Source organism: Heliangelus exortis, chromosome 14 (assembly GCF_036169615.1).
Source record: "Heliangelus exortis chromosome 14, bHelExo1.hap1, whole genome shotgun sequence".
NCBI classification, from domain to species: Eukaryota; Metazoa; Chordata; class Aves; order Apodiformes; family Trochilidae; genus Heliangelus; species Heliangelus exortis.
The window spans coordinates 3,284,216-3,309,308 of record NC_092435.1 but is presented as its reverse complement, the minus strand read 5'-3'; the positions used below and the strand labels follow the sequence as shown (position 1 = coordinate 3,309,308).

Sequence of the window (25,093 nt, the reverse complement as noted above, 5' to 3'; positions counted from 1 at the left end):
CTGTTGTGATGCTTTCCTCTGTCAGCTCAAATTCACTTGAGGATCTTCATGGTTGGGATGTCAAGCATGTCCTCATGGATCTTAACATGCAATTCCTTCTGTGTCCTTTCCAACTGCAATGGACTTTTTACTTCTAATATTTGTCACTGACACTTGTTGATGCATTTCTCCTGTCCTCCTCAGCAGGTAACCTAAGCCTTTTTCCTTTTTGCCCTCCTATTTTACTGTTATCTTCCCTAATTACTTTATTATTTCAAAAGCTCAGAGCTAGGTGTTCCCAAAGTCAGCTTTTCCAAAGGACCTCTGCTCTGACCAGTACTTTCCTTCTGATGCATCCTGAACTCCAAAAAAACAGGAAGGCCTTTTTCACCCACTGTTCTTTTTGCAAGTTTTGGCTGTGAGCAAGAGCCACTACAAATGAGGCTGAATGATTCAAAGGGCTGCAGATTGCTGGTCTGGTGACTGGGTGCCATTTAGAGCAGCCAGAAAGAGCCTTAAGAGGGGCTGGGCTCTCCTGCCCTCTCCAGGCAGGGAAGGAAGGGAAGGGGACAACTTTAGATGGATGCTGGATGACTGCAGTTATGTGGGAATGCAGCAATCACATTTTAAATTTAAAATGTGATTTATTAGCTGAGCTAGTAAACAACAACACGATAAATCCACGAACAAACCACTGAAAAAGCAACATAATCTTCTACTTCTCCACCTGCAACTGAAGAAGCTTTTAAACCTCCTGAAATAAATAAAAAAAAAAAACCCATATCATTCCAGAGAGTCTGGTTCAGCAACTTCAGCCAGCCAGGAGTCAGCACATTCATGGATAACACAGAAAAGGAGTCAGCTTTTCTGCCAAATGGGGAAGCAATAGATGTGTTCCCTCTCCCGGGTGTTATCCCTTGCCTGAAACCTCTTCTTTTGGCCTCTGTGCATCCTGGGGTGGGCTGGTCCCTAAGGTGCTCTCCCCACAACTGGAGTGCAAGGCACTGCAGCTCCTTCCTGCTCACCCCTCTGCATCCTTTGCCCATCTCTCAGCCCCCTCATGCAGCCTTTCTTGCACACACTCATCTTTCAGAGCACTCATTAGCAGAGGTACTTAGGTGAGCTGTGGAATCAGTCACTGCTCAGGAGAGTGTCCACATTCCACTTTCATTTTCCTCCTCCACCTCCTGTTGCTAGTGAAGGACTCCTCAGCACCATATGCTTTGCCTAATGAAACGTAAAAATGTCCAACCACGAGGAATGCATTTCACTTCCCAGACAATTACTGATGCCTCTGAAATATTCAGGCAAAAAAGCCCCTTGCAGAAATTCTGTGCCCCTTACCCTGTGCAAGGAAACTTGTGGCCAGCTAGCAACAGAGATTTGCTTCGTTGCTCTAATGTTCTGTTCAAGTCCAGACATCTGAGCCCTGAAATGTCATACTAAAGCCTAAACAGCATGTGAAAAATAGCCAGGCTGCCAGCAATCAGCTGTTGTATCCTTTGGCACATCTGTCCCAGGCACTGGCAATAATTTATGCAGAACTGTCTTGAAATCAACCCCCAAACTTCTCATGTTTTTTCCCCATTTTGCTGTCACAATGGCACCAAAAGTGGAACATCCAGGAAACAAGTTATGTTTTTCTCTTTAAAGTCATGGGAAGTCTTTTGAACTGCTGGATACAATGGCAAGCTTCTGAATCAGGCTAAACATACCTCTCCCAGGGCTGATGGTACAACAAAACCATTTCAGCTTCGTTCTCATGGTTACCAGGAGCTTAGCAAAGCCTTTGATGTCTCATTAGAGCTCCTGTCCTTACCTGCATCATGCTGCAGGATAAGTGAGAGTCTCAGTACAATTTCTGGGATGCAAATGTAATAATCCCTTGGTGTATGTGTGGTGCAAAAATATGACAGCACCCTATACAGCAGAGCAGACTTTGTTTATGCCAGGGATATTGCTTGAGTTTTGTCCTGATTTCTCCTCTAGGATAGTCACTAATAACCACAGTCAAGCTGAATAATGTTTATGGTTTAGGCTGTGTGAGAATTTAGGTTACGTTTTATTGCTGGAGTTTAAGCTTGAAAACTTAATAGCTTCTAGGATCCTTGAGCTGGATATGAAATCATTGAATTCACAATACATCCTCCCCCAGCCCCTGGAGATTTCAGTCCATGATGACAGAAATGCAGCTAGAGAAGGTGATCTCTGAAGATTTCCCCATCCTGAGACAGCTTCCTTACAAAAGCCTTCCTGCACAAAACCAAGCCTGGAAAACAGATAATTTCTGCCTTTGGATCCACTCTGGAATCTGTAAGGCTGAGGAAAGCAGGTTGTACAAATATCATCTCATCTGCTTTCCTTGCGTGTTTAGCAATCTAACTTTGGTCTGCTCAGGTCCATTTACTCTGCCATCTCAGATCAGCTCTGATGTGGAATGCAGCCAACTAGCTGCCAGTCCATACTACACAGAGGAACTGGTGCTGGAACCTCCCAGCTGCTGCTCTTACAGAAAGGAGAATGATGGCTGCACCTCCGTTGTGTGGAAGGGTTCTGCAAGCTCCAGCCTAAAGTTCTCAAAAGTTAAAGAAATAAAAACCACCCCAAAAACAGGCAGTAAAGAAAAAACAGACTCTGCTGGAAGAGATACTGTGAAACTGTGATTTCAAAAGGCAGCCTGGGAAGCTCAAAACTCTGAGCATGCCACAGTAGGTACTGGGTTCAACATCCCGGTTGCACATTTCCTGGTAGCCTCTGTAGGCAGCTTTCCCTCCTGCTCTGCTTCTGTTTCACCCAGGGGCTCTCTGACCCTCCTTCCCAAGTGCTTGTGCACTGATGCTAAGGACTTCAAGGGTGTCTTTAGCTTCTTGAAGCAGTTGGGCATGCAGCTGAGTGCACTGTAAGTTACAGAAAATATCTTCTGAGTGCCTAACTTGAGCCTACATTGTCTGGGATCCACCCTAACAATTACTGCAAAGCCTCAACATCCCACTCTGACAGTTCCTGTGAAGAGCAGGAGAGCTCTTTAAAGCCTGGATTCACAAAGCTGAATCCCATCAGCACAGCATTAATCTTTTGCTGTGTTCATGTTCTTCAAGGCCAGGAACATTTTCCATGTTCCTCACACAACTCAAGCCAGAGAGTGCATGCAGAGTTTGCTGCAGCAGCTAAGTCTCTGTGCCTTACGTAAATCCATGAACAATTCCCAGTTTGTTGTATTCACATCTGGTACCAGAGCTTTGAGGCCCTAGCTGGGCTTCTGGGAACTACTTGGGTCTTGTAGGAGTTCCACAAACAAGACTGATGAAGCAGGGCTACATAATAAACCAGTGTTCCCCATGCCCTCTAAGGCAGCCGAAACAGCAGGAAAAAAACAGAGGGATCAGTAATCCTGTCCCTTCCTCAGCAGCCAGAAAGAATGGAATAGAGAAATACAATTTTATGCTGAGAGTGGAAAGGCCATATTGTCACCCAGGTGCCAAAGTTACTGGTGCCTGAGTTACTGATCAAATGTCTGAACCAAGACACTGCACCGATCCATGAGGAGGCTGTGCCCTGACTAAAGGAAACGTCTGGATGCTCAGCAACAGCTGGTGTGGGACTCTGTGAAGCTCAGGTCAGTGACAAAGACTCCATCCAGGAGCTATAAATATTGTCACACAGGGATAACTTTGCTGGATGCAACCGTGACAACGTGTCAGAGTCGCTGTTCCACCAGAGAAGCTTCATCTATAAATGTAAACGCTGAGTAAGAGGAGTTGGCTTTCACGACAAGGTAAACAGCAAGAGACAAACCTCTAATTGCACATCAGCAGAGCTGATCCCTCAAGGATATTGGCTGGTACAAGGTAGAGGAGTAGGATATGTTTGAGGTGTCAAACTGCATGGTAATGTGCCTGTCTAGACTGAGCCTGCAGCAAGGCATCACCTTGGCAGTCTTGCCAGTGCAGGGGAAATCTGGTGGATGTCCAGATCACTGCCTTGTCAGCAGAACAGAACCTGCCCCTTTGGGATTTGCACTTTGCTTGTCAGTTGTGTGGGGCTGAGATTGGCTTCACAGTCCTGCTCCTTCCTTTGAGAAGGACACGTGCATGTCCCTGGGCACAGGTGAGAATAGCAAATGTGCCACTTGGATATAAAACATTACTGCCCTTCTAGCCCTTTTCTGGGAGGACTTTTCAAAGCACTAAACAAGGAAGAGTGATACTATCATCATCATTTTACAGGGGAACTGAGATATGAGTGCCTGTGAGTGTCAGAGCCAGGTAACACTTGGTCTCAGAGTCTCAGCCTTATGCAAAGCCTTGGACTATGCAGTCTGTGCTCCTGCATCTTCCTTCCTTTCCTAGCTCTCACTCAAAAGCCCTTGTGTATCCCTGAGCAAGCTTTTTCTTCAGCAGTAGGGAAAAAGATGATCATCAGCTGCACAAGGACAGATAACCCGTTCTGGATGTGTTAAACAGCAAGCCCAGAGGAACCCTGCTTCACTCCTGACACACTGCCCTCTGCAGGGGACAGTGCTTTCCAGAGGGCCAAAAATAAACACATCACCAGCATCAGGTTGGTCCAATGATGCCTGGAGCCTCACTAGGATATCTCACACACATCTGCACAGCAGCAATCACTGCTGGGTAAACAAAAGATAACCATGCACTACAGCTCCTGGTACTGTGCAATACAGTTTGTGACAAAAGGCCTCAACCCTCAATCTTTGAGTATCTGAGTGAGCTCTTCATCCCTCACAAAGCCTCAGAGGTACATTTAGGGGGGGCAGGGGAGCATGCAAAGGCAGATCCATACTTTCCTTTATCCCCGCATTCTTTGGGCAACAGCTAAACTGAAGGATGTGTTGAATTTATTAAAAATATCCCATGGCTTCATTTTCTTCAAGAAGCTCAATCCCAAGAGCTTCATGATGCTACTATCCTGGCACCTGCTCGGCCCTAAATGGAAAAGTAAATCAAACTTTCCTAGTCACACAAAATTTGCTGAAGCTCCTTGCTGAAGAAAGAAGTAGTGAAATGATAGAAAATGCCCTGAAACTGAGTTCTTTTTTTTTCCCTGTCAGATAATGATACAAACAAGGAGTGTTAGTCATCCACATGCAGGTAGAGAGGCAGGAGCAGAACCGAGCCCTTAAGTCAAGTTGGGCTTCTCTGTTCATTTACTCCATCTGCCTCAGTAACATGAGATCAATGATGCATGGAGACCTAAACCCTCAGGGCACTGGCAGGATTATCTTGTATTTGAGAATGGCTGCACAAAAGCAGAGCATTGTTTATCCATGTAGGTTGTAAAATTTGCTGACATTATGTAGATTAACAGCCAGCCTAACTATGAGGAGATGAGATTCTGTCTGGTCCTCAAAAAAAGGGAGGTGAAAATGCAACAACTCAGCACAGTGAAGCCTGTTATTAGTTAGGATTGGCTTGAAAGTGGAGGCAGAGAAAACAATTTCATAAAACAAAGATTTACACCTTTCCAAAGCCGAGCCCATACCTTTCTTGTTCATCTGTAAACAGCTTGTTCTTTCATTTATAAGCTCATTTCCCTCAGAAGGCAAATTAGTACCTCAGCCTCAGGTGGCAAACATTATTTACATGGGTGAATAGTTTACAAGCACACATGAGTATCTGACTAGTTCCAGAAGGAATGTACAAATAACCCAAAGACAATTCTCTTTGTGCTATCCATGTGTTGCAGCTTCATGCTAAATGGATATACCAGGGCTGTTTTGGGGAAGTCCAGAGAAGATGGGTGCCCATGCACAGTTCCCCAGCAGCAGTCATGTTGTAGAAGGAAGGTCCCAGTTGCTGGAGCTCACACTGGGGTTGCCTGGGCTGTATTTGCAGAGCCACCTCACATTCAGGGCCTCACTGAGAGCTCAGCTGGGGACAACCAGGGCTGGGTTAAACTGAGAACTTCCAATAGCCTCTCCAAAACTGGCACCTGCCAAGCACAGTTTTCAATAAGCTGAGGACTGTTTTCCATAATGATGGTTGATGATTTGAATTTTTGATTCCATGAAGTAGGATAAAAAAACCCATGTTGTTCTTACAACCAAGCCTGGGTTCATTAGAGGTTTCAGACCACTCCAGTGTAACATGCAGAACAAATTTAGATCTGTTGCTACTGAAGAATAACAGATTTTTCTATCCTAATGTTCCCCTAATACTGGAAACCTGACTTCATCTCCCACCAGAGGTCAGTAACAAAACCAAGTCAGGTGATGCAAGAAATCCACGGGGTCCCAGCACTTATGCCTCATCACATAAAAGTAACTATCAACATGAATAACAAAAAAAAAAAAAAAAACAAACTACTTATAAAAATGTGATTAAGTTAACTATCAAAAGGAATAACAAGAAAAAAACTACTTATAAAAATGTGCTTAAGTTAAGGATCAGTGATACTACACAGATGGGAAACAAGGGCAGCAGGGCAAGTAGCAGGGTAAGACTCAAATGTGCTAAGGGAGCCAGTGGAAATCTGCACAGAATTGCTACAATTGCTCCCTGAGGTCCCATCCTTGTGCACAGGGACCTGGAAAACCCTGTCCCAGGAGACACAACATTACCTCATGGTGTACAGGAGGGTGCCATTGTCCACCAGACGCAGCAGCTTGTTGGGTGTTGTCATGTTGTGGGCAACAGATTTCTTCCCATTGTGGAAAAAGGTATCAGGAGTCCAGATCTTGCTGGCCAGCAGGTTGTTCAGGGGAAGTATTTTCATGGGACCATCAAACTTCAGCCTTTCATCTCTCCAAGATTGCCGGAAAAAGACATCAATAGTGTATTCCTTTGTGGAGAAAGGAGAGAACAGTGAGTCCTGTTTTATTCAGCTCTTCATTGCAAACAAACTGCTTCAAGAAATGGTAAATATCTTTGTTCAGTGAGCAGAGTGGGCTTTGGCACTCCTTGGTTGAAGTCAAGTGTGATGCAATAGGAAGCAGGCATTAACAGCAGGGGAGGAATGCCACATTTTGTATAATGACCTACATATGACACCAAAATTTGCATTTCAGTGCTTCTGACCATTGCAGAGAAGCTGCAATACAGCCTACAGTGGCCAGTAGCCCTGATGCACCACCACCTTTATCCAGATGTTTCAGGGCAAGGAAATATTGTGTGCAGATAGATTTGAAATTTAAAAAGGCAAAAATAAAATTCTTGGAGATGGAATTTGGTGAAGATAGTAGTAATTATAACCATGCTAATTAAAAAAAAAAAAATTAAAAATTCATGACTTTGTCTTAAAGTTATTTTCTTCCCCAGACCATGCCTCTAGAAGAGGGTTAAATGAAGGACCTCACAAACATGCATTACAAGATACTGTGACTTTCTTTTCTTTTCTTTTCTTTCTCCTTTTTTTTTTTTTTTCCCAGCTAGTGTAGAAATCCCTTTCCTAGGCCAAGTTCCAATTAGGGGCACTTAGAAGTCATCTCTTCTCACTGCAGCCAAGGCCAGCTCCTTGCTGGGTGTTTGCAACCTAGAAACCACTTGACCAAATAGCAAAGGTGCTAATAGTTCCATGGCCACCCTGTGGCAAAATTAAATTCAGAGAGAGATGGGGGCTTTGGAAAATCTGTATGTCCCAGCTGTTCTTCCTCTGCCATAGCAGATTCATAGCCTTTATTCTCTGGGTCCTGGGGGGCTGATGGACTAACTAAGCTTATAACTGTGAGTGATTTCTTTCCTGCAGCTCTTCTCAGCAGCATTTAAAAGCTGCTTCACATCAGTTTCCTATATGTTACAGAAATTCCTGCAGATTTTGCAGCAGACAGCAACTGAATGAAAGTATCTTGGTAAAGAAATTCATCCCTGCTCTCCAGTCACAGAGTTACTCCTGCTGAAAGGTGAAGTTTCTGGAGCCTGGCTATGGGAAGGAAAGAGAAGATCCTACGTTCCCATGGGCTCTGCCCCTGGACAAGATACTCTGTCTCTTCATGGAGCTGAACTTTGTAGTTTTAAGATCAGTAAAGAGAGGAAAGCAAAAGGAATGAGTCTATGTGCAGTCCAAGGAGGTAGGTGTGGGAAAACCTCTTATGAAGATCTTACTCAGAACTCTTTGCTCCTATTAAAACCAAACCAAACCAACCAAAACCAAACCAAACCAAAACAAACACACCAAAACAAACAAACAAACAAAACCCCACAAAAAACCCACAACCCCCCCCCCCCAAACAAACAAATAAAAACCAACCAAACAAAAAGCCCCAAAGAAGCAAAACTTCTATAACAATTTTCCAAGACCTGTTTTTCTTCTTTTATGGTATAGAATCATTCCCAAAGAGAAATTGTTTTAATATTCTTTCCCTTTTTTTATAATTCTTTCTGTGAAAGCATCATTCCAAAGTCACCTCTTCCTAGGAGCACACCTCATTCTATGTTATGGTCATCTCTGCTTTATACAAGTGACCAAAACATCAAGATTGGGTCTTTTTCCAGAGCCCATTGACCAAAGCATAAAACCCCCTTGAACCAGACCTCACTACCAAAGATTCAATGTATGTAAGGTCCCATCAGGCTCTACTTTCTAAACCAAATTGAGAGAGAGATTAGAAAGTCCCTCAGAGTATCTCAGGGGAAAGGTCTACACATCCTCTCCCATACTCTGTAACCAGCTGCTCTCCTCTGCTCTCCACAGCAGCTTTACTGCCTCTCCTCCATCATCATAATTACAGTCTCTATATGCATCAAGATGCACAGGAGCAGCTCTGAAAAGCAATGAGTAATGGCTTTGGTAGGAAGGGAGCAAGATCAGCAGGCAGATGTGAGCAGGGAAGGAAGGACTTCCCCACTGCCAAGATTAAAGTAAGCACTGAAGAAGAGCAGACTCTCACCACACTTCCTGAGGAGATGGGGTTTCTCTCTCTCACGCTTCTGAGTGCATTTAGCACCAGAACAGTACACTGACAAACATTTGCTATGCATTTGGAAAATACAGGGAAATAAAGCACGTGAAGGGGAAATACTTTGTTATTCCTTAACTGCCTTCCTAATTTCAAATTAATTTTGTCATTGCAGAGAATACCTTCCTCTTTTCCAAACCTCGTATTTCTTCCCAATTCATCATACACACTCCCTTAATCAAATATGCTCCACCTTGGAAGTAATTATCAGATACTTCCCAAGGGCTACGATTCCTGAAAATATTATGGGTCTCTGCTGCAGTAGGAAAGCAAGTGAGACAGAGAGAAGTCGGATGAGATTAATACTCTTAGCTATGCTGACATCAGCTTAATTTCTAACCCTGGAGGGAGTGGCCTTTCCAAAGCAATGTGGGGCAGAGTGATGGGACTAGCACCTCAATGAAGCAGAGATTTTGTTCTCCCCAATACCTCTTCTTGCTAGCACAGGACTGTCAGTGGGGCGACTGAAGAGATGTTCCTGGCCATGTCAGCTCAAAAAAAGAAAGCCCTCCCAGCTCCAGAGGGGCTATGAGAGCCTCAGAACATTGCTCCTGTCTGACCCAGCTGGAAAAAGCAATGCCTGGACTACCTGCAAGGTGAGGAGAGCTCAAAGCTGGCTTGGGATATGCCAGCACCGGATCACTTCTGGCACTGGATGTGTCCCAGTCCTGAGTGTGTGACTGTCCTCATGTGGCACCCTTGGAATACCCAGCAACCATCAACAGTCAACTCTTATCTGTGTGCTTGGGTATGTGTGGGATATGAGCTGCAAGAAACACTGTTGAGAAAGCTCACTATTAATTATGCTCCACAGTCTTGTTTTAATTAGAAGACAAGCTGTTGAGGGAATACAAGCCTAAATTCAAACCTCAGGCCTTTTCATTAATAATCTTCCCTGAACATGTCAAAATATGGCTATCAGTTCACTCCTTTTCTTTTTTCTCTTTCACCTCCCTTCTGGTTCAAGCACTAAAGACAGTTTGAAGGCAAACTGTTCCCCTCTGGCACTGCCACAAAACCAGGCAGACTCTGGTCTCCTCCCCACTTCCCAGGGAACACCCTCCTTCCTCCAGTCACAAACAGGTCAAGGAAAGAAGGCTACTGTGAAGGTGTTTGTCAAAGCACATAATGTGTGAAGCACGGTACGTGCAGGTCTTGGGTCTGTGGGCAGACCTCATTTCACTGGGTTGCACTAGCATGAAAGAAAAAGACCCTAAAGCCTGCAGTGGGCTTCAGCAGTGCCAAGGCATTGGCCCTCCAAGGCTGCAATTAGTTTCTAAAATCCCAAGTGCACCTGAGAAATAATCCCTGCCTGCCCCCTGCACTGAGCTCCCCCAGCCTGTGAGAAGATGCTGAAGTGCACAGTGCCCAGGCAGGCAGCTGGGATGTTTGCTTATGTTCTTGTCATTTAGGAAAAACCCCCTTTTGTCTAGGTTGTCTGGGGAAGACAGGTAGCCAAGAAGGCCAATGGCATCCTGGGCTGGCTCAGGAACAGCGTGGCCAGCAGGTCCAGGGAAGGGATTCTGCCCCTGTGCTCAGCCCTGGGGAGGCCACAGCTTGAGTCCTGTGTCCAGTTCTGGGCCCCTCAGCTCAGGAAGGAGATTGAGGTGCTGGAGCAGGTCCAGAGAAGAGCAAGGAGGCTGGGAAGGGATCCAGCACAAGTCCTGTGAGGAAGGGCTGAGGGAGCTGGGGGTGTTGAGGCTGGAGAAGAGGAGGCTCAGGGGAGACCTCATCACTCTCTCCAACTCCCTGAAAGGAGGTTGGAGCCAGGGGGGGGTTGGGCTCTTTTCCCAGGCAACTCTCAGCAAGACAAGAGGGCACAAGAGGTCTCAAGTTGTGCCAGGGGAGGTTTAGGTTGGACATTAGAAAGAATTTCTTTCTGGAGAGGGTGCTCAGCCATTGGAATGGGCTGCCCAGGGAAGGGGTGGATTCTCCATCCCTGGAGATATTTCAAAAGAGCCTGGATGTGGCACTCAGTGCCATGGGCTGGGAACCACGGGGGGAGTGGATCAAGGGTTGGACTTGATGAGCTCTGAGGTCCCTTCCAACCCACCCCATTCTATGATTCTCTGATTCTAAGAGGGAGGGATACATTTGCTGTGGCTGCAGGAGAAGTCACTGCTCCCCAGGAGGCACCCAGCTGGTGGAACCTACCATATCTGTGTCCGAGACAGGGCCGAAACTCGTCACGTAAATGTCTGTCTTGACTTCGGTAACGCTGTCTGGGACAAAAAAAAAAAAAAAAAAAAAAAAAAAAAGGGGGAAAAACAATTAGAAAAACGAATTTGCTTGTACCAAGAATGGTTTGGGTTTTGCTGCGTGGTGGTTTTCCTGCCAGGTGCCTCCCTGGCAAGCTGGCGTTGTGCTCTCTGCTGTGCCCTGAACAATGGCTGCTTTTATCACTTGTAATTGGGCAAATTGATCTCTGTTGTAGCTCTGCTGCTTTCTATCCTTACACCAACAATGAATATGTCCCACACAGCCAGACAACGGCATATTTACAAAACGTATGTGGCTACACGATACATAACATGGTACAGAACCACATTTTCAATTCAGAGGTAAACCCATATGCTTTGAAACTCCTGTTTATCTGAAATCCTTTGTGTCTCCCAGCCTGATGAACAGCCTAGCAGTTTTAGGAAACCCTGGCTTCGTTACAGCTTCAGGCTTATTTGTATGTAAAGAAGAATCAATATTCTGATTGCCTTTTACTGCGATTTTGTTTCCTGTTCTCTTAAATGCCTTGCTCCTGGTGAGTGGCTGCTCTTGCAAAGCTGCTGCTTCCCTGCATCCCAGGTTGTGCCACGCTAATAGATGCTGAACAGCAGCCTCACTGCCTCAGCAAAACCATAGAGCCCCAAGGACTAAAACCCAGGGGCAATTTTAATCACATGCCTACAGGTAAAGATAATCTGAAGTGCTCTGCAGAACACAGCTACCAGCAGCTATTGCTCATGCCAAGCATCACATACCACTCTCATTCCTGACTTCATTATGATTTCAGAGTGCTTCCTAATTGAAGTAAGTATCTTCTGCTGTCCCATTTTACAGAGAAATCGAGGCACCCTGATTTACTGGATTCATGGTCCCGCTGCCCACTGAGCTGTACTGAAAAAATCACGGATGAGGCATAGTTTAACACTACATTACCATACATCCTCATTACTTTAGGGATAGATCATGCCACTGTGTTCCTTTTGTATGGCATTAGCTGCCTCAGAGATGCTTTCTCAATGAAAAAAAACCCAACAATTCAGAACACCAAAAAAAAAAAAAAAAAAAAAAAGAGCTCATGTTTCATACACAATACCCCATTTTGGCCACTGCAGGAACTTTGCAAGTAGCCTGGATGGCTCATTGCTCAGCTCAGTTATGGAAATTTTCTGTCCCCTGACAGTTATTTTTCAGTACTATGAAGCTTATTTTTGTGCTTCAAAGTTTTGTATCCAAAAATAAGATAATGCATCCTGGCAGGGTTTTCTCCTTAATGGCTAGAATACACGGATACATGTCTTTAGCTATTATGGCTGGAAAGCTTCTGACGCAGCCTGTGGCTGATATCATTGTGCTATATAAGTAACCCTTGATCTCATCTTGATGAGATAAAAAGAAGGTTAAAGAGAAATATGCATGCAGTAGACTTTCCGAAACACCCAGAAGCCAATAAGACATCATCCTGAACAAAATGAGTTACTTCTTCTGTAAGACTTAAGTACTCGGGATATTCTCTCTTTCTGCCTCCAAACAAGTCCCCAAATGAGACACACAGCAGAGGAGAACATTTAGTGAAGCAAGGCTCATTCTGTTAACACACAGAGTGAGATAAAGCTAATTATGTTCTGGAGGAAACACAAATTCTTTCTTCCCCCCCCCCTTCCCTCTCCTCCTCTCTTCTCCTTCCTTCTTAGAATTCTGTTTGCCCAAGATAAATAATTTCCAGCCAGGTTTAACAGATCAGGATCTATGGCTACCTATGGCCAGTGAAGCCAGTCCTTGTGAGGAAGTGGAATCAGAAAGTGATGAGAAGGCAAAAAGGCAGAACTAGTTTTGGACACCTTTTGTTAGAATCCTCCTTATTTTTATATCAGTCTTTACGCTCTTATCATGCTCTAACTTGTTTGTTACAGAGCTCCCGAGACCCTTTCCCACCTCTTCAATCTATTGGCAAATCCAATCAGAGATGACAGAACTAATAGATTTTGTTAATTTATTAATATTGATTATTAATTACAGCCGGGTATGAAGAGGATCACCCATTTTCAGGCTGCAGACATACCCCCAAGCCAGCCCATCAGAAGCCACCAAACTCAGTGGGACCCCTTTGTGCCTGCAAGGCAGTGCTTGGTGCAGAGCTCAGCTGTGGGGCTGGCTCAGTTGCTGGCTTATTGATATCCTCCTGCACTTAATTATAGTAAGGGCTCCCTGCACCTTTCATGCCAAAACCCAGACTGAACTTTCTCTGATAATATGTGCTCCTAAGGGCAGGATTTGCCTGGGATATTGAGGGATTTCTGAAATTAAATCATTGCTACATGAGCAGTTTTTTTTCAGCAGATCTGGGAAATACAGAGCTAAGCAAAATACCAGCAGAACAGAATGAGCTCCAGTCTCAGAGATTCACTTCTTTTGTGATCCTGCAGCTCAAGAACATCCTTACTGCTTGCAGCCCTTCCTGAGCTCATCGTCTCTGTGACAGCAAAACCTCCTCCAGAGGAATCAGGAGTTAGTCAGCATCTGTCCTCCTTACCCTCACACTTACCCACCCTGAACTTGAACAAGAAATTGCACTGACTTTTTCAGCAAGAGAAAGCTGAGAGAGGAGCATCTCATTCTTCTGCTCAGATAATATGCCACTGAAATCCTTATCTCTGTCTCAATCTTAAGATGTACTCACACTGCAGCTTGGCTGCCTTGCCCAGTTCTCACCAAAGATTTAATAATTAAAGACTGTGCTGTAGGGGGTAAGACACTTTCCCTAGACCTGTTGCAGAACATTAAATGTTTTTTCTTTCCTAGCATCATCCCTCCCTATGAATCAGGTTTTTTACATGCACAGGTGTGCTGAGCCTTCAAGCTTACTGGAATGGCAAGTCAGTGCTGCCAGTGCTGTTTCACAGTTGTAGAAACAAAAAAGGAGAGATTTAATTTGGGTAGGAAGCTGCAGTGGAACAGGACCCGGGGCCCAGCTCCAGCTGCCAAGGGGAATGATAAGGGCTGGTGCACAGGGGCCCAGAAGAGGTCTAGGGGCATCCTCCATCCATGCTGCTGAGCCTCACCATGGGGACCAAGAAAGTGAAAAAAACATCCTGAAAGTCACGAGACATGAATATAAGAGTTTTTCAGGTTCAACATTTGAACCTGTTGTTCAAGACAGGAGTTCTGTGCCATGTTCCCAAGCCATTTGCTCTAGGCTGATTCCCTTGCCTCTCACACTTGGAGGCTCAGCTTACTCTCCAGCCTCAGCACAATCGTGCTTCTAAAATAATCTGCAGCAAGTCCGTGAGCAGGAAGAAGGCGCTGCAGGTCGATCAGAGCTGCCCCATCTCCCACGCAGTGCAAAGCCCCAACCCTGCAATGCTGCCTGCAGAAATCCCCCACTGCCGGGCAGATCTGCAATGCAAATATAAAACAAAAGCCCTAACATCCCTTCCCGCAGTGTTACCATGGCACTCCCTACACCTGCCTGCTCTTCAAAAGCTACCCCTCTCCTCCAAGAATTTGCTAAGCCAAATCTAGCTGCTCGGGCAGACTATAAACATTGCAAACATCCCTATCAGGACTGCGTGTAGGGCAGATCCTGCCTCCCCAAGTCCCACGCCAGCAGGGTTGCAGGGTTGATTGCTTCCCTTGCATATGCAGAAGATGTCAAGCAGCAGCGGCTGCTGCTGAGGTGATTCAGGGTTTCCATTTCAACCTCCCCTGTCATCACACACCCCCCCCACACACACCCCAACCCCCATTCCCCATGTCCCATTTTCCTGCTCCTGGCTCCAAGCAAACATCCCCCCCTTTCCCGCAATCTCCCTTTTAAGTGCTCGTGACTCCCCGGGCCTGTGAGGAGGGAGATAGCTATTATTTACAAAATGACGGGAGTGCTATTTTTACTCGCTTCTCGGAAGCACTAGGAGCAGCAACAGAGCTGGAATACAAATTACTCTGCCTCGCTGCCTCTTCTCGCCTCTGCCCGGCTGTCGATTGGAGGGGCTGCTTCGACAACGGATTGACTGGGGGACACGGGGGGACACGGGGGGCTGAGGAGGCTCTTCTTAAACATCCCGTTCCATTCATTAGGCGCTGTTTATTTAAGGATCTCAGCCGTGATACGATCGACTGGCGTTGCGGCTCCGGAGGTTTGCAGATGTGCGGGAACACCGCGCTGTTTCCCAGGCAGGGGTTCCCAGGGGCTGTGCCGCAAGCCCGCAGCTCTCACGTGTCCGCAGCCCAGCGCCGGAGGCTCCCGCAGGATTCGCTCCATTGAAACGGGGGCAAAGCCACTGCGGATCTGTGCGGGGGATCCCTGGCAGCTGCGCTGACGTCAGGGAGGCTGCACAGCCTCATCTCGTAGATAAACTGGATGAACAAAGGGACGGAGACCTCCTCCAGCAGGCTGTGCTCCAGCTCTGCCCCAGGGCTGCGCTGGCTTCCTGGCTGAGCTCCTGCACGATCGTGATCCCTTGGAGGACCTGACACCAGACGGGCCTCTCTTGTCCTCCTGGGTCATGACACATGGTTCTGGGGTCAGAACTGGAAGTTTTATCAACATCAAACTATCTCACTATCACCCCCCCCCCTTCTCCTCCTGATACGTGTTGTGTTCAGCTCCATCCCTCTGGATAAGCTTGTGGGACTCCTGGCCTGCCAGCTGTGAGGTGCCAGGGTTATTATTTAATTGGTATGAAATTAAGAACAATTTCTTCATTGAAAGGCTTCTCAGACCTGGAAAAGGCTGCCTGGGGCAGGTGGAGTCACCATTCCTGGCTATATTTAAAAGCAGTGTAGATGTGGTGCTTAGGGACATGGTTGAGTGGAGACTTGGCAATGCTGGATTAACAGTTGGACTTGATGATCTCAAAGGTCTTTTCCAACTGAAGCTGTTCTGTGGAACCTAAGGAGCTCGGGGGTGACAAGCCATAGGTACTGGTGTTTCTTTGCTTGATGGCATGGCTGGGGCTAGAAAGGAGGACAGCGATGTCCAGACTCTGCTGCAGCTAGGGGTACAACCCTCAATCTGCTCCAGACCAGCTCCTTGAGGTAGGTATTCCTCTGCTTGGCTCCCTATGAACTGCTCTGGACTCCAGCCAGCTCAATATTCTATCTCCAACTGTGGTCACAACCAAAAAAGTGTCGTAACAAGCGGATAATGCCCCCTAATGCAATCCTAGACTGCAACCACATTTAGCCTCAGCTTGATGAGATCCTGGTGTTAGTGATACTCTTCCTAGGACCTGTCCAGTGTTGCCTCAAATAAACAAAATCATTTGGGAATAACTTCCATCAGCCTGTGGTGAGGGCAGTGACAGCATGGAGACAGAAGAGATGCTGCACAGCTATTTCCCACATCATGTGGACATCCTGGACAGGACAATTCTTCACAGGTAGCCCTTCTCTTTGGGAAGGGAAACATAAGAAGCTGGTTTATATTACCAACTTCTACCTCACGTCTTCTTCCAAAATCCTTACCATGCTAATTAAAAAGCATCAGAAGGCAGTTTTTGTGGCCGCACACAGAAGCTTATTAGATGTTTCATTCTTAATTTTCTCAGTCTGTCATAGAGGGGATTTAATTTTCCTGCCAATTTTAGCCTCGGGAACAAAAGAGGCTTCTATGACCTTTGCTACAAGCTCTGTGAGCCAAACCACATCACAGTCTGGTGCAGGACTTGTGTTCAGAAGGCAGCACACTGCAGCCCCCAGGCAGAAACTCCAGCCTCGGGTCCCTCTTCTCTGATAGCTTCAGTCCCATTCACACCAGGGCTGCAGCCTTTGCCAGTTCCCACCTTGGTTTTTCAGGTTGCCTTTTAAGCTGTGGTACTGCCTTGTTTGGGGAGTTAGGAGCTGAGCTGTGTCTCCAGAGGCAATGAAGAAGGAAGTGCACATCTCTGGATGGCACGGGTCACCCTCTCTGTGACTTTGCCTTTGGGAGGCAGTACTGGGAGGGGTAGGTGCCCAAGAGGAAAGGGCACTTTGCTTCTCCCCACAGCCTCCCTTGCAAGAGCTACAGAAATGGAAACATGACATTTTCTACATCATCAGCCACACACAAATAAACCCTTGATGTAGTCTTAGCTGCTGCACTCCTGCTGCAGGGCCATCAAAACTCTCTCACATATATTAGAGTTGCTTTTCTTGCATTTTTTTTGCTAGGGAGCTCAGCTAGAAGCACAGAAGGAAGCATTTCTGTGAACATCACTGGAGTGCCATTAAAGCCTCCTAGGCTTGTCCAGCCCAGCCAGAGGATAAAGTTGACTCCAAGGACACAGAATGATAGAGTGCCTGCCACCCAAAGGCCACAAAGCAGTATGGGATATTGCTAACATCACAACCATAAACATTCTTACTACACTTGGGATGCTTTCACACAAAGTATCCTAGTAGCAGAGGTTGTGCAGAGGGTCAGCAGAGGAAGGCTGGGGAACAGAGACAGCAAAACCCAAGAAGTTATGGCATCTCCTACAGTACCTGCAAAAGGGACAGGAGAGCTGGAGCACAGAAAAACCTGGGCAATTCTGAGCAATTCTGGGCAATGCCTGTTCTCTCTCTGGACTTGGTTTTGACTTGGAGATCTCGGACAATACATAGAGACATCACAGTCAACGTCTTCAAACTTCCAGTCCTAAAGTCAAAATACATATTTTCAGCTGTTCCTTGGCTGTTCTAATGCCTCAGCATCCTTGAATATGAAATTACTTGTTCAGAAGCAAAAGCAAAGCCTCACATCACAGACTTTCACCTGGATTTGACAAGTTCAGCCTGGGCATCTTTCCCAAAAGTGAAGAGCACTGTGTACACATTCGTCCTAGAAGAATGACCCAGAACATACATAGGATGTCTTGGTCCTGTCAGCTGCCTTCCTTACAGAGGAATAAATTGTAACCATCTCCGTTTTTAGGATTATACAGAATGGAAATAGTAGAAATCAGTAAGAAGCAACGGTAGCACACCACAGAGCTTACAGTAGGCAATGCCAAACAGCAGTGGTCACAACCACAAATGTCACCAGGAGGGCTGGCAGCTGCACCAAACTTTCACAGGTCAGACAAAGCTAACAATGGTGTTAGGCTTAATTCTCAAAAATACCTAAAATAGCAACATATCTCTAGGAAAATTCACATGGGCAGAAACATCAAGACAGAAGAGAGGCCCCATTTTGAGCCCATTTTGTGTGGGGGTGGGAGGGTAATCTCAGAAGTAGGTCAGCCCACCCAGACTTGACACCCTCTGATGGCATCTGCCTTGCTCTAGGGAATGTAGAGATGAGGATGAGCAGGGTCCCATGGATGAAGGCTGGTGCAAGCATCATGCTCCTACTTGGAACAGCATGATTTAAGATGACAGGACACTCACCCACTGCAAAGAGGGGTCAGGCAAGGACTGAGCACTGGCAAATTTCTCTCTGCAGAACAAACCACACAGCAAGGAAAGAAACAATATAAATGTCTGAAACAAATGTCTTATCTCAGCAAAAGCAGGGATAAGTAAAAGCCTGCAAGGGGTTGCCAAAGAGACCTCTGGATCAGATCCATATCCAGCTCTGCCTGTGTGTCATGAACTATTTGTCTAATGCAGTTTTGCTCAGCTATTTTCTTGCTTAAAGAAGTGGTCACCCTGTCCCACTTGTAAAATCTGTGTAGCAGATTTGACCCCCTCAGTTACACTCCCAGTGACTTCTGCAGTCATGATCAAAAAGGCATCACATTTATCCAGGCTATCTGCTGCTCTCCATGAAAGCATCAAGCCTGTCTCTCCCATCCAACCCACTGCTGGTGCTCAAATTTCCCAGGACTTCCAGCGTTTACTGTGCAGCCAGTTCCCAAGGAGCTGCTTTGTGAGCCATGGTGATTAATCACTACCTCCTCTCTGGTGTGATGGCACAACAGTGTCTAAAATTGCATGTCCTCCAGTCAGACTAGAGAGGTGTCATCAAATCTGTAAACACAGATACGCATGTGGCATCACTTCCAGCTGTGCTCTCTCTCCTTTCTTCCCCCAGCTTGGATATTTCAGCACAGGGGGACCAAGAAGTTCAAAAGAATTTCAGGGGCTCTCTCAAGAGACAGCTAACATTGAAACTACTCGTATATGATGAGAGAGACCAGCATGGGCTGCAATTACATGTGCTTAATTTTTCTCCCCACGAAGTGGGAAGATGCCTGTCAAATCCCTCAAAGAAACAGCCTGCTGCTCTGGCTCTCTTTCCTAGCAGGACCAGTGAAGAGCTGATGCAATGAAGACATTTATTCCCTATCTATCAGAGCATGCTACATGCACAGCTTTCTATCAGGGCTGCATCCAGTGTGCTCTGCATGGACAAGATGCAGGACCATGAATTGACCCAGTTACCACTTAAGCATGGCTTGTCTAGGATTTATGTCACATCAAAATCCCTAGATGGGAAATTCCCAGGTGGTCCCTGGGGCACAAGCCATGTGGGGCACAAACTCCTTGGGTTATGTAGGATCAGCTCAGTTCTTGGAAGAGGAATCCCTAAGCAGTCTCTGACTCCACTATACATACACTCAGAGCTCTGACCCAGGTCTGAGCTCTCTCTGTGCCAACGTAACACGTTGCCTACAGAGGCTGGGTTAAGGCATAGCTACAGATGAAAGTAGAGGAGTCAGGAACACCTCATTCCTCCTTGCTTCTAAGCGAGCAGGGAGCCAGCACAGCACTGAGAGGTACACAGAGCATCTGCTTGTCCCTTTTGGGTGAGAAACTGCATTCCCTCCCAGCACTTCCACGTGAATAGCAGCATAGGGTAGTTCAGTTTTCTGATTTGAACTCCCTGCACAGGGCATGCTATGTGGCCCCTTTGTCTCAACACGTGGGTAAGTGGCCTTTGGGCACACCTGGCACCATGGGTAAGTTATTGTGCTTCTGTAGAAGGTACTAGAAGGATTTCACACCCTACCATATTGGAGAAAGATGCTTTCTCACATTAACAAAGGGTGGTGGGATGCAGGTTAGAGCCTTATCCAACAGAACAGCCTAGCAGAGGTGCTGCTCTTCCAGTAGCAGAGCCAACAAATCCTGCTTTCCCACAGATCAGCTTTTCCTGCCTGTTTTTCTGATGCCTAACACCAGTTGATCCCAATCAGTTACTTCTCTCTATTTGAGTCTTTTTCCACTCAGCTACATAATTCTACTGATCTTGCAGGGGCTTGAAATCTCTGAGGTACCTACCTTTCTGTCAGGTTTTGCTCAGATCAGCCAACAAGCTCAAAAGCTTTTAGAAGACAAAAGGCAGAAAGAAAGATGTGACAAGCTTTACTCCATTAAAAGCCCAGGCAAAAACTAATGCAAGACTCAACAGAACTATGCATTTGGGTCATGGAGTTTGATTTAGCTTTTCCTCATTGCCCTGTGCAGCCATGCCCATGGATGTATTCTCATTACTGCATCAAGTGACATAAAATACACATCTAGAGGTTAGAATCAGAATGTGGTGCAAATTATTGAAACAGAGTCCAGGTGAAACAGAAGAGAAAGTCATATATATGATAAAGTCAAAAACAACAACTGCTACAGAATGTGCAGTCATGGAGGCTTTACACCCCCCCCCCCTCATTCTCACATACAGACTAAAAACAGAGATCACAAATTAGTTAATTTTTGCTACAGACAGAAAAGACAGAATGAACAAAGCTACTGTACTTACTGTTTTCAGGACTTAGGATACCCTCAGATGCTATGAACAACAAGGAGGAATATAGAATCACAGAATTATTTTGGTTGGAAAAGACCTTTAAGTCAAGTGCAATGGCTAATATGGATGTATGAGCATGCTTTTAGAAGTTCTACAGTGCTTTGAGACCCTGTGCTAATGGAAGAGAGATGCTACATAAACAAGTTTGCTGTATACTGTAAATACAATGAGAAATGTGTGAATACAAATTAGCTATACATAATTTAACATACTCAGTATTAAAGTCTGTCCTTGATGGCTAAGCCGGTGATGCTCAGGAAGGAGAATCCCTGCCCATCCCAGTGGAGAAGGGGAAGTGCATTCAGACAACACTGTGCTTTCTGCTGGTACATACAGCTGCAGTCCTAAGGAAGCCACAGCCAGGAAAATTTGGCTGACCACAGTCTGCAGGGTGCCTGCATGGCTGTAAACACTCGAGGGAGCAAAGAGGTGGGGGCAAAAATGTCAGACTGGCACTTCAGCATTAGGCAAACCTCTTTATGTTTTAGGCCTGACTTCTTGACCTCAACTTCAGTTCACTTTCCTCTGGAAAGGCCAAGAACACGTTCATGTTGGCCACACCAAGGGGTCACTCAGTGGACAGACCCCTCAGGAAAAAACAGCAGCAGGTCCTGTGGCTGAAGTTGCACACACAGAGGACAAGAAGGCAAGAGAGCAAAGCAGCCACTGCTGCCTTTTTTGTATCCCTTCACACAGGTATAACTCAGCCAGCTGAGTCAGTCAGTAGTTCAGGTTTACCCACAGGCTGTGTGGACACAGTGCACTTCCAAAGCTTCTGGGTTTTTTCCTTCAAAACACTGACCCTTTTGTTAACTGATTCTCACCAAGTCTTTCTTTAACAGAGATCATCACTCACATGCTCAAAGAGGAGCTGCAAAAACTTCAGATGAGTGCCAGTAAAATCTTTAGTGTTTGTAAAGCAATTACTGAGCTCTGTAACTCATCATAGGTCACAGCAGATCCCCAGGAAAAAGATAAGCATAAGGGTGCAATACAAAACTGCTGTTTCTAACCTGATTATCATTGATGCATAGGAAACAACTGGAAAGACTGGAAAGCCAGAAAACAAACAGGGAAATCCAAGAAAAAAAACAAATGAGACATACTGCATTGCATTAGTTTTATGTCACTGCAAGGAGAAAAAGAACAAACAAGACATCTCAATGAAATGTGTGAGGTTTGCAGGCTGAGCTCTGAGCTCCAGCCCCACCACTGGTGCTTCTCTGCACTGAGCATGCAGTGCAGTTCTACTGGGACTGCCTTTCCCCAGCTGCCTTTTAGCCTCAGTGCTGCCTTCCCATGCCTCCTGCTATTTCTTGGTTTCTCCACAGGCTGGGGATTGCCATGCTGCATGATGGACTGCAGTGTACAAAGGGGGGGGAAAAGGGGGGGGAAAAGGGGGGGGAAAAGGGGGGGGAAAAGGGGGGGGAAAAGGGGGGGGAAAAGGGGGGGGAAAAGGGGGGGGAAAAGGGGGGGGAAAAGGGGGGGGGAAAAGGGGGGGGAAAAGGGGGGGGGAAAGGGGGGGGGAAAGGGGGGGGGAAAGGGGGGGGGAAAGGGGGGGGGAAAGGGGGGGGGAAAGGGGGGGGGAAAGGGGGGGGGAAAGGGGGGGGGAAAGGGGGGGGGAAAGGGGGGGGGAAAGGGGGGGGGAAAGGGGGGGGGAAAGGGGGGGGGAAAGGGGGGGGGAAAGGGGGGGGGAAAGGGGGGGGGAAAGGGGGGGGGAAAGGGGGGGGAAAGGGGGGGGAAAGGGGGGGGAAAGGGGGGGGAAAGGGGGGGGAAAGGGGGGGGGAAAGGGGGGGGAAAGGGGGGGGGAAAGGGGGGGGGAAAGGGGGGGGGAAAGGGGGGGGGAAAGGGGGGGGGAAAGGGGGGGGGAAAGGGGGGAAAAAGGGGAAAGGGGAAAAAAAAGGGGAAAGGGGAAAAAAAAGGGGAAAAAGGGGAAAAAGGGGAAAAAGGGGAAAAAGGGGAAAAAGGGGAAAAAGGGGAAAAAGGGGAAAAAGGGGAAAAAGGGGAAAAAGGGGAAAAAGGGGAAAAAGGGGAAAAAGGGGAAAAAGGGGAAAAAGGGGAAAAAGGGGAAAAAGGGGAAAAAGGGGAAAAAGGGGGAAAAAGGGGGAAAAAGGGGGAAAAAGGGGGAAAAAGGGGGAAAAAGGGGGAAAAAGGGGGAAAAAGGGGGAAAAAGGGGGAAAAAGGGGGAAAAAGGGGGAAAAAGGGGGAAAAAGGGGGAAAAAGGGGGAAAAGGGGGAAAAAGGGGGAAAAAGGGGGAAAAAGGGGGAAAAAGGGGGAAAAAGGGGAAAAAGGGGAAAAAGGGGAAAAAGGGGAAAAAAAGGGAAAAAAGGGAAAAAAGGGGGAAAAAGGGGGAAAAAGGGGGAAAAAGAGAAAAAGAAGAGAAAAAGAGAAAAGGAAAAAAGAAAGAAAAAAAAAAAAAGGAAAGAAAAAAATGAAAGAGGAAAAAAAAAGAAAAAAAGAATAAGAATGTGGTGCCTATGGCTTACTGTATTGCTGAGAGAATGAGTCCATTTAATTCTCAAGCCTGTCCCCTGAGGCCAGTGCCAGGTACTGAGAAGAAGACACAAGAAAACCATAGTAGGGAGCAACAAAGTAATTTGCACCGTGGTTCCCTTAACTTCTCCATTAGCTCCTGACTGGCATTTCCTTCGGCTGGAGAACTCAATCAGTTCTGTCAGGGTGTGCCTCTGGTGATGCTTCTGGCATCCTTCACCACAATTCCCGGGGCAACACAGCCAAATGCTTTCCCTTCCTTCTGCATTCCAACGTTTTCTTTGCCTGTGCAATGGCTGTGTGCAGAGCCAAGATCCCCACTGAGCTGTCACTCCCCTGTCATGCACGGGTCACTGGGCTGTAGGTCACTGCTCATTTAGTTAGCAGCAATGCCAATACATGGTACAAATAAATCTATTTAATTCACACTGCCTTGCACTGCTCAGTGTAGCATTTCCTGGGATGCTGGTGTTCAGTCACACAGCACAGCGAGCTCTCCACACTGCCTGGGCTCATGTAACTCCCCCATTACCTCTGTGCATGCAGCTGCCAACACACCAAGACATGAATTGGGCAGCATGGACTGGGAGTCCTCCTCTGCCACGTGGAAATAATTCCTCCTGCGTTTGCTGTTCCACAGAGCCTCCAAAGTGCAAGATAAATTCCTCGACACACACCGTGCCCATCCATCCTGTTCACTCTCTCCTGGCTTCCTCATGCCTCCCAGGAAAGTCTTTGGCCAGCAAATGGGCCCTGAAAAATCTGGGAGCAGCAGGGTGATCCACACAAGGCAAGACAGGGAGAGGCTGATTCGTGCTCTCCGGCTGTTGTTTTATCACCAAGTGAACAAAAGCCTCCTAGAGGAAATTCCATTACAGTTTTAAATCTTACCTTCCTCAGCACTCTTGAGACACCAGCAAAGCCTGTTCTGCAGACAAGAAGGCTTTTTATCACAGTTACTCACAAAAATCTGGCAACACATACCAATTTTTCAGTTCTGCCCAGCGTGTGAATTACAAGATGCTGCATAATACTCTGATACTCCTATCAGAGACAAGCAGAGGGTAGATGCCTCCAGATGTAATTTTTAATTTCCTTTGCTGGGGATAATGTTTTCTTGTTTTAGCAATGCACATTCAAAGCATTCCAGTTCTCATGGCAACTCTGCTTCTACTGGAGATGCCATTTTTCATGCCACCCCTTCAGGATTAGACATCTCTTAGAAGAAATTTTCAAGAAATGCCTCTGAAGCATATATTTATTAGAGACAGTGCCTGTGAGTGTGTTTTATTGACACATTTCTTAGGCAACTCAAAGCCTACTGAGGAGAAAGCTGCCTCCAGAAATATGCTGGCTGCCAATCTGTGTTTTCCAAGTTTCGGTTCCCAATCAGAACTCTCAACTCTCTTTCTGGCACATACGTATCAGGCTGTACCTGCTTCCTTTTCTTTATTTCTCCCTTTTTCCATCACTCTCCCCCATGCCTAGGGTCAGCCTTGCTCCCTGGTAATGCAAGCACAGTCATTCAATACCTTCTGAAAGTATGGACCTGTTCACCACCTGCTGGCATGGGTGCTGCCTGGGTAACCCAACTTCTCCTGTAGGCAGGCAGCCACAATGGGCCTCATTAAATGTCTGCACGCAGAGAAAACCCCAAAATACTGCAAAATAGAGAGGCTACTACAAGAACCTCTCAGCCTCAGAGGGCAGGAGCAGAAGCATCTGTGCTGCCTCTACCCTCAGCTGCTCTCCTTGTGCAATCTGGCTGCTGAACACCATGTGTC

General features: G+C 46.5%; 1 protein-coding gene across 2 annotated transcripts in view; it reads right to left on the bottom strand.

Moving 5' to 3' along the window:
* Positions 1-25,093, bottom strand: part of LOC139802459 (gamma-aminobutyric acid receptor subunit alpha-3-like) — a 74,010-nt gene that overhangs the window by 24,783 nt on the left and 24,134 nt on the right. For both annotated transcript variants that reach the window (XM_071757640.1, XM_071757639.1), the window contains exons 4-5: positions 11,045-11,112; positions 6,557-6,777 (exon numbers count right to left, since the gene is read on the bottom strand). In XM_071757640.1, the coding sequence (XP_071613741.1) occupies positions 6,557-6,777; positions 11,045-11,112 (289 nt within the window). The remainder of the gene's footprint in view (positions 1-6,556; positions 6,778-11,044; positions 11,113-25,093) is intronic.